The sequence below is a fragment of the Pygocentrus nattereri genome, chromosome 30 (genome assembly GCF_015220715.1).
Source record: "Pygocentrus nattereri isolate fPygNat1 chromosome 30, fPygNat1.pri, whole genome shotgun sequence".
NCBI lineage: Eukaryota > Metazoa > Chordata > Actinopteri > Characiformes > Serrasalmidae > Pygocentrus > Pygocentrus nattereri.
In genome coordinates this window covers 5795250-5803932 of record NC_051240.1, presented here as the reverse complement: position 1 = coordinate 5803932, position 8683 = coordinate 5795250, and the positions used below count along the sequence as shown (strand labels likewise).

Sequence of the window (8683 nt, the reverse complement as noted above, 5' to 3'; positions counted from 1 at the left end):
TTTGTTTTTGTTTTTTTTACAAAAAAAAGCAACCAACAGCAACACTGTCTCACTGCGCTTTCCAACAATGAACGATGACTTTTTTTTTTTATTTTGCACATAAATATTCATAAGTATTCATAGAAATCCTTGCTTAACTCTTATTCAACTTAGTAACTTATTAAAGGACTGTTCTCTTTTTTATTGGTGTTGTTGTTAACGTCAAAATGAAGACAAGAAAGACAAAAGCAAGGAGTCTCAGATGGCCTTTTTTGTTTTTTGTGTTTGTTTTGTTTTCTTTTCTTTCTCTTTCAGGCTGCAGTTCAGTTGGGCTGACGGCAAGGCTCGAAAGTCCACTTGGTGGCTCCACCGAACACGTCGATGTTGGTCTCAGACCAGGACAGCACGTTGCCGGATGGTGCTCTGCTGTTACAGGTGGCCAGGCTGTAGATCTCAGAGGATGACAGCTTCTTGTCCCAGATGTTGAAATTGGCCAGCTCTCCTACAAACGCCTGTGTGGCATCAAAGCCTCCACCCAGAGTGTCCTAATGGAAGAAGAACACGCTTAACTTCAAATTAACATCTTAGCAGTTTGTTTAAATGCACAGGCCAGCCAGGGTAGGATAACCATCCCTTCTGATGATGTGTCTTGAAGGTGGGAGGAGCTTTGAAGAACACATTTCAAACAACCTTTCTCCAAAAAATACACCCCAAGGTTTTTCAAAAGCTCCTACCACCTTCAAGATATGTCACCAGAAGGGGGTTTTCCTAGTTTGGCCAGAGTGTCCCTCCAACTTTTACCACCTGCTGATGTCTTGATAAAACCTTGCAGAGTCCTAAAAAGTAAAGATGCCTGAACCAGCTCTTTGGAAACACTTTTGTTTCCTTTAAATAATCTGCTATAAAAACATCCATTTAAAGGTTCTTTAGGGAACCAAACATCCACTTGGACAGTCTTTTATGGCACAGAACAAGTTTGTGAGCTGTATCTGAAGCAGAACATGTTCAGGACAAAGGAAAAATTTGTGGTTGTGTTTACAAACGTTTGTAAATGTCAATTTTGAAGCATTTCCCTTGGTCCACAGAGATGTATAAGGCAGCTGACACTTTCAAATAAACACCACAAAAATGAAGGAAATATTATTGTTTTTCTATTATTTCTTATTATGTTATGCCAACATTTGCTGATTTTTTTTTAGTAGTGCTTAATAAATGAATTTGGCCTGAGTGTGGCCCAAACTGGGAATAGGCCCAGAATGCAGCTGCCAGGTGTTAAATTATCTGGTCTGTCTAAATTATTTTCCTAATCAATCCCCAAGCTGCTCTGTTTGAAGTGCACAACCAGCCATTACTTTGTCTATTTGTAGAGGATTCAGTTTGCAAACTACATACAGTCAGTTCTAATTAGTAGTAGGAGCAGCACAGAAAGCCTTTGGAAGCCTTTAGAACTTGGATTCTTTCCAAATACTTTCCACACTCACAAAGAGTCTTTTCTCTTGGTCACTGGGACATGAGATCACCCCTGAAATAAACAGAACGTATTCACTGAGTTTCATCCTTTTTCTGAAGGCTCGAAAACGGTGCACTGCATGGCCTTTTTTATTTCAGGTTTAAACTGTATCTTCTAAGGCTGCCTTTGTTGCTAAGCAATAAAAATGCTGTAACTGCTAATCAGTTGTACTAGCTGATTTGTACAGACAGATAACTTTGGCCCCTCCCCTTTAGGAAATGATGTAAGTGTGGTGCTGATAGCAAAAACATACTAAACAACAACAAAAACAAAGAAGCTGTCTAATGTTGATCACTGATATTTTTTCACACACACATCTGCCCAACCCTCCTCCTGTTATAGCACTACAGAGAACTCTAGCATTTATTTTAAGGTTTAGAAATGCAGTAAAATAGTTAAAATGCAGATGTTTTAGATCACAGAGCACATAACTCTTCCAGCGTGCGATATGATATCCAATATCAGTTTAAATTATTTGTTCAGTCTAAACATCTGTCTAATACAGTGTATTTTAAAATCAAATATCTGCAAGCGATGATTTTGATATGGTTCTATTTCCTTAGATGAGTGTATGAAGGTTTTTAGTGAAGATAATGGTTCTGTACAGAACTATGAACACTCAAAGAACCATTTGCATGCTTAAAAAGCACTTTGCATGGTAAAATGGTTCTTCGGATTGGTGGAGAATGTATTATACGTGGTTCTATATAGAACCTTTTTGAAAATTGTTCTATGTATAGGACCATATACAACAAATTCTCCATTAAACTGAAGAACCATTTCACCATGCATGCAAATTCTTTGATTGTTCATGGTTCTATATGGAACCACTGTCTAAAGAACCATTCTTTTTCTACACTTTATGTGGTGCTAATTTTCAGCAGGTGTCACTGACTCTCCTGACCACCTGGCCTGGAGCTCTAAGCACAATAGATGCATGCAAAATGTGTGAACCTCTCAACCTCTTGTGTGTAATATTGTTTATAAAAGCTGACTTTCTGACTCACCTGCTCTTGGCCCAACACCAGCACTCCGTGTGGTTTGATGGGGTGATATGGAGCTAGGTTCTCTCCATTCCCGCGGAGGACTCCGTCCTGAAACGCCTCCCACACTCCATCCCGCGTGGTCCATGTGATGCACATGTGGTGCCATTTCCCATCATTGATGAGGAAAGGCAGTTTGGCCACCTGCAGAGGAGCAACATAGAAAAACATCTGTATTCTGTAAACTTACATTACATTGTATAAACCTTTAGTTTCATAGTAGCTGCTGAGAAAGTAATACTCTTTTTTTGAGTAATTTGTAAGGGGTTAATTAATACGTTTAAAGTAGATACTAAATAATCCATAGTGGATACTGAATAGTTCCTAGTAGATACTAAATAATCCATAGTGGATACTGAATAGTTCCTAGTAGATACTAAATAATTCATAGTGGATACTGAATAGTTCCTAGTAGATACTGAATAATTCATAGTAAATACTGAAAAATTCATAGTGGATACTGAATAATTCATAGTGGATACTGAATAGTTCATAGTGGATACTGAAAAATTCATAGTGGATACTGAATAATTCATAGTAAATACTGAAAAATTCATAGTAAATACTGAATAATTCATAGTGGATACTGAATAATTCATAGTGGATACTGAATAGTTCATAGTGGATACTGAATAATTCATAGTGGATACTGAATAATTCATAGTAAATACTGAATAATTCATAGTAAATACTGAAAAATTCATAGTGGATACTGAATAATTCATAATGGATACTGAATAATTTATAGTAAACCCTGAATAATTTATAGTGGATACTGAATAGTTCATAGTAGTCACCGAATCATTCATAGTAGATTCTGATTAGTGGATATTGAATAATAAGCCTTAAGATTAATTACTGAATGATTAACTTAAGCTCTATGTTTTTGCAATGTTAGTTGTGATGGCTTAAAACTTGTCATCTTAAAATCAACACAATTGTTTATTAACTCAGAGGAGTGATGAGTGTTTATGTACATGCAATACATTTTAATTCTGCACCTTAAACCAAAAGTGCAGACTCATTTTTGAATAGATCTTTAAATTTGGCACTCCATATTTTTGCTGGGAGCTTTGAATAAATTATTTAAACTGAAAAGATCAATAAAAAGCTAGTCATTTCCTCTTTTCCTGAATGAGGGAATGTGATTATGACTCCATCTGTTCTCTGGACATTCGAGATTTAACATCAAACACAAACCAAAGCAAAATGCTCCAGCTATAATGTGTTAATGTTTTTTTTACCTTGTCATTGATGAGGATCTCCATGGGGTTGTTCCCCCACTCTATCAACACCAGCTCATTAGCCTGTCCCGGGACGGCGTAGGAGAAGGGCGTGCCCACCCCTGGGGAGGCATTAGATTTGATCCACAGGCAGAGCGTGAAGGCGTACATTTCCGGCAAGCTCCGCTTCACTTTAGCATACATGTAGTTCGTCCGTAAAGGAAAGGTCAGCTGGAACTTGTCCAACAGTTTGTTACCTTTAGGTCCTGCAGAAATAAGAAAACAACACAAATAATAATATTAAAATACTACTACTACTACTACTACTAATAATAATAATAATAATAATAATAATGTTCAGATCTTTGTGCTCTCCATCTCTCTCCCCTCCTTTCTTTCCCTTCCATGGTATCTCTCTCTCTCCGTCTCTCTCTCCTCCCATACTCTTGCTCTCTCTCTCTCTCTTCCATACTCTTGCTTTCTCTCTCTCTGTCTCTCTCTCTCTCGATCTCTCTCCCATACTCTTGTCCTATCTCTCTCTCCCCTCCTTTCTTTCCCACCAATGCTATCTCTCTCTCTCCCCTCCTTTCTTTCCCACCAATGCTATCTCTCTCTCTCCCCTCCTTTCTTTCCCACCAATGCTATCTCTCTCTCCCCTCCTTTCTTTCCCACCAATGCTATCTCTCTCTCTCCCCTCCTTTCTTTCCCACCAATGCTATCTCTCTCTCTCCCCTCCTTTCTTTCCCACCAATGCCATCTCTCTCTCGCCCCTCCTTTCTTTCCCTATCTCTCTCTCTCTTCCCTCCTTTCTTTCCCACCAATGCTATCTCTCTACCCCCTCCTTTCTTTCCCTCCAATGCTATCCCTCTCTGTCTCTCTCTCTCTCTCTCTCTCATGGCTGTAGTTCTGAGCTGATATAGGATATGCAAACTAATGCAGCTTCCCCTCCCCAGACTCGCCCGTCCGCTGCGACAGCCACACATGCTCCACAAGCGAACCCAACCCACACGGACTGTATACACTTCACTTTAACATGTCTTTAAAATTTGGGCTATACATGATACAACATGTATGATCTCTCATTGTTGACAGGCCATGTTTTGTGCATTTTTACTCCTTAGTTTTCTGCTCATAGCATTACCTTTTCTGTATGATTGACTAGGTTTGATGCATTTGTAAAGCATCATTTAACCAAAATTAAGCAAATATCTCTTTTATAAGATCTACCAGAGCATCTTACATAACAATTGGTTTAAGCATATGTAGATTAAAATGAGTAAGATGCATTCAGAAATAAACATGTATTTTTCATGCATTGTTATGCGTTGTGCACTAAAGTCTCAAGTGTTTATGCAGTTGTTTCCTCTTATATTCACTAAAGAGCTCCTAAGAGTGCTCATAGTTTTACAAGCATAGAAAAAAATTGTTTTTATTGTACTAAAAAAGCATGACTTGTAACGAAAGTGGAACACCTGCTGCTGCAAATCGAAGCATTTTTTAGAAAAGTTTCTTTAAATAAACATTTAACCATGCAAAGAATCGTTTAAACACTGAAATGATCATGGTTCCATATAAAACCTCTGTCTAAGGAACCCTAGAAGAGCCTCTGATTTAAAGAGCCTACCTTTCTCCAGATCAGTGATGCGGTGGTGTAGAGAGGTGAGCGTGGACTCCACTTTGTTCCTCTGATCCGTATCGTTTCTCTGGCCCGGTTTGCCCCCCTCCAGTGTGTTGACGCGGGACAGCACCTGCTTCTCCATGTCGTCGATTTTGTTCTGCAGCAGATCCTTCAGGCTGTTCGCCTGCGCTGTGCCGTTACTCCGGCTGTATTGCTGCGGACCGGGAGGTAAAAAATGTTGATGATAATGATGATCAGAGAACATTAAGCAAATCTGAGGCTCAGATTACTTCAGAGTGTTACATAGAGTGTTTATGTCCTGTTACTAAATATTTGCGCAGTGATCTTTAGCTGGAATAGTCTGACCTTGTCAAAGATTCACATTGATTGCTCTTGATTCATTAAAATAACTTACATCAGCAATTAAGTGGCTAAGAAAATATGTGAGACATGCACAACTGGCCCTTTCATGGGGTTTCATTAGGGTTGAATGATACTAGTGGACTAATTTGAACCTTTTGTCCACTTGATTAAGGTTAATCTTGGACTAAATTGCAATGTCAATGGTAAATCTCCATTGAAAATATCAGTTTAGTCTAGGCTTAAGCTTCATATGGGTCTGGGAAACCAGCCCTGTGGGTCTTGGACCACAGAGCATTCTGACTGGAAAGTGAACTGTAGGTGTACAATAGTGTGTTTTTCAGCTTTGAAAAAAGGTGCATTGAGTTTGCATTGATTGTCTGCCTCTCTTTTCCACAAGCATATCGCATCAACAGAACTATGGCTAAAACTAAGTAAACTGAAAGTCACAAATTTCTAATTATGTCAATTATAAGTTTAAACCAAATCCATTCAGTTTTTTTGTGTCTTTACTGAATGCTGTCATCATTACTCTTCAGTGCCTACCTCCAAGTTCTCCAGCCTTTGTTTCAGTGTAGCCAAAGTCTGCCCCAGTTGAGCCAAAGTGTCACTTGCGCCTCGCGAAACGTCCCCCATGGTGTTCTTGCCCTGCTCTTTCCTCCTCCCTCCTCCGGTCCCAGGCTCTGGAGCACTCTGGCCCTCGCACCGGTTCAGTTTGCTCGTCAGCTCTCGGATGGTTTCCTTCTGGTTCATGATGGTCTCTTTCTGCTGCAGCACTGTCTCCCTCAGCTGCATCACGGTGGTCTTCAGGTCCTCAGCCGGTCCGCTGTTCTGCATGGCGGCGGCGCACAGGTCCATGTCCTTCGGCACCGAGGTGCAGATGAACTGCGTCTGCCCAAAATCTTGCATGGAGACCTCCAGGAGAATGAGGGACAGTAGGAAAAGTGTCCAAGAGATCCTCTCCATTGTGGTGGGTCTGCTTTGCTGTCTTTGTGTTGGGTGAGAGAAAGAACGCGCTAGAGCTGCGGGCTCGTTTCAGAAACACGGAGCTGTCCACTAAAGAGATTGAGCCTCTCTTCACTGAGATAGAGCGTTTGTTTCAGCACCACGGAGCTGTCCGGCAAAAGTGCGGCTGAACTGGGTTCAGCACCATGGAGCTGTCCGCCCAACGCGCGTTAAAACTGGTCTGCAACAGCTACGCTACGTCTATTTCAGCACTGAAACCGAGTCTACGATGACAGGGATCTATTTCAGTACGGCAGATGCCCATTTAAAGTGTCCTTAACCTGTTTCAGAACCACGGAGCACTAACGAAGATCACTTTCTGCGCTACAAACTCCTCTAAAGCTGCCTTGTCTTCTGGTTCAGCAGCAGAGCTGTCCACCACTCTTTCAGCACCAAAGCTCAAGACTTAAACCGTCCTGTCTTCAACTCTCGGGCTATTTCAGCACCGCGGCTCAATAACACGTAGCTGCTCCACTAAAACTCTGCGTTGGTCCCTTTCCCAGCAGCCCAGCTCCGTAAAGTCCCTCTAAAGCTCTGTTCTCTACACTGGACCTGCTTCAGCTGCAAAGCTGTCCGCTAAAAACTGCGCGTGTCTTCTCGGCGCGTAAGGGGCTTAAATAGGGCGCAGCTCCACCGCAGCACTACGGGGAGGAGGGCTCTCTTTCTCTCTCTCTCTCTCTCTCTCTCTCTCTCTCTCTCTCTCTCTCTCTCTCTCTCTCCCTTCCTCTCTCTTTCTCTCCTCTCTCTCTCTCCCTCCCTCTCTTTCTCTCTCTCTCTCTCTTTCTTTCTCTTTCTCTCTCTCTCTCTCTCTCTCTCTCTCTCTCTCTCCCTAATCCTGTCACTCCTCTCACTTAAGGTGGCACGACTTTATTGAGTGAAAATGCATTAGGTCACCTCTTCTTTTTCGCTTTTTGTCGTCCAGCGGTGCTAGAAAGCTTCCGGTCAGCCCAGTAGACACTTTGATTTTCCAAAACTCATGTTTTGTTTTGTTTTGGGTTTTTTTTATTATTTCGCTTTTTTTCGATTTCAAACAGTGAGCACGTGCCATTCTATGACACCAGCATCAAAACTCGCCATTCATTTCAATGCGGTGCAGTGCACGCGCAGCGGCTTCACTGATTTATTCCCATTTGAACGGCTGGAGATGCTATGAAATAATTGCGTAAGAATGCGCGCGCTGGTGGTTTTCTCACGCTCATCGCATCTCCTCGGCGCCACCTTAACGCTCGCCACTCCTCCGGTCCCCCCGGGTTTGGATCGCTGCAGAGCACGAGGCGTTTTACTCGGCAGGAAAGAAAAACCCCCACAGCTCACTTTCTCGACATGAGCGAGCCCTCCTCGCGCACTGTCACGCATCGTGCGGCTGGCCGCGTGCGCGCTATAAACACTGTGATAGAGCGCCGCGAGACGGTTAAACGACAATAAGCGATCCGTTCGGTTAGTTCTGCTTCACCTCAGATCTTTAAAGCGCACATTCACAGTTGAGAAACGAGCCACTGAGTGATTTCAGCAGAACATTCAGCAGCACTCTTAAAAAACATGGTTCTTCAAGGGTTCTCTAGTAGTTCTATATAGAACCATGATCACTCAAAGAACCGCTTGCATGCTTAAATGGTTCTCTGCATGGTGAGATTGTTCTCCAGATGGCCCGAGAATGTGTTGGATATGGTTCGATCTATATCACCAAAAAAGGATTCTTGTAACAGTAGAAGAACCCTTTTCGTGCTATGTAGAACCATTTTCAAAACGTTCCTATAAAAAACCACATTTCAACACATTCTCCATCAACCTGAAGAATGTCATCATGCAGAGAACCATTCAAGCACACAAACAGTTCTTTGAGGGTTCATGCTCCTATGTAGAACTGTCTTTATGAAAGAACCCTTAAGTACCATCTTTTTTAAAGTGTAAGGATACGCAGTCATATCTCTTGTTTTGTTATAAG

General features: G+C 41.7%; 1 protein-coding gene across 1 annotated transcript; it reads right to left on the bottom strand.

Annotated features, from left to right (window-relative positions):
* LOC108424804 (neuronal pentraxin-1) lies at window positions 1–7339 on the bottom strand. The gene is made up of 5 exons (XM_017693047.2): window positions 6280–7339; window positions 5380–5587; window positions 3777–4021; window positions 2497–2676; window positions 1–524 (listed from the first exon to the last, which is right to left on the bottom strand). Exons 1-5 carry the CDS (start codon window positions 6697–6699, stop codon window positions 303–305), a joined length of 1275 nt encoding a protein of 424 aa, XP_017548536.1. The 5' UTR covers window positions 6700–7339; the 3' UTR covers window positions 1–302.
* Window positions 7340–8683: the final 1344 nt, after the last annotated feature.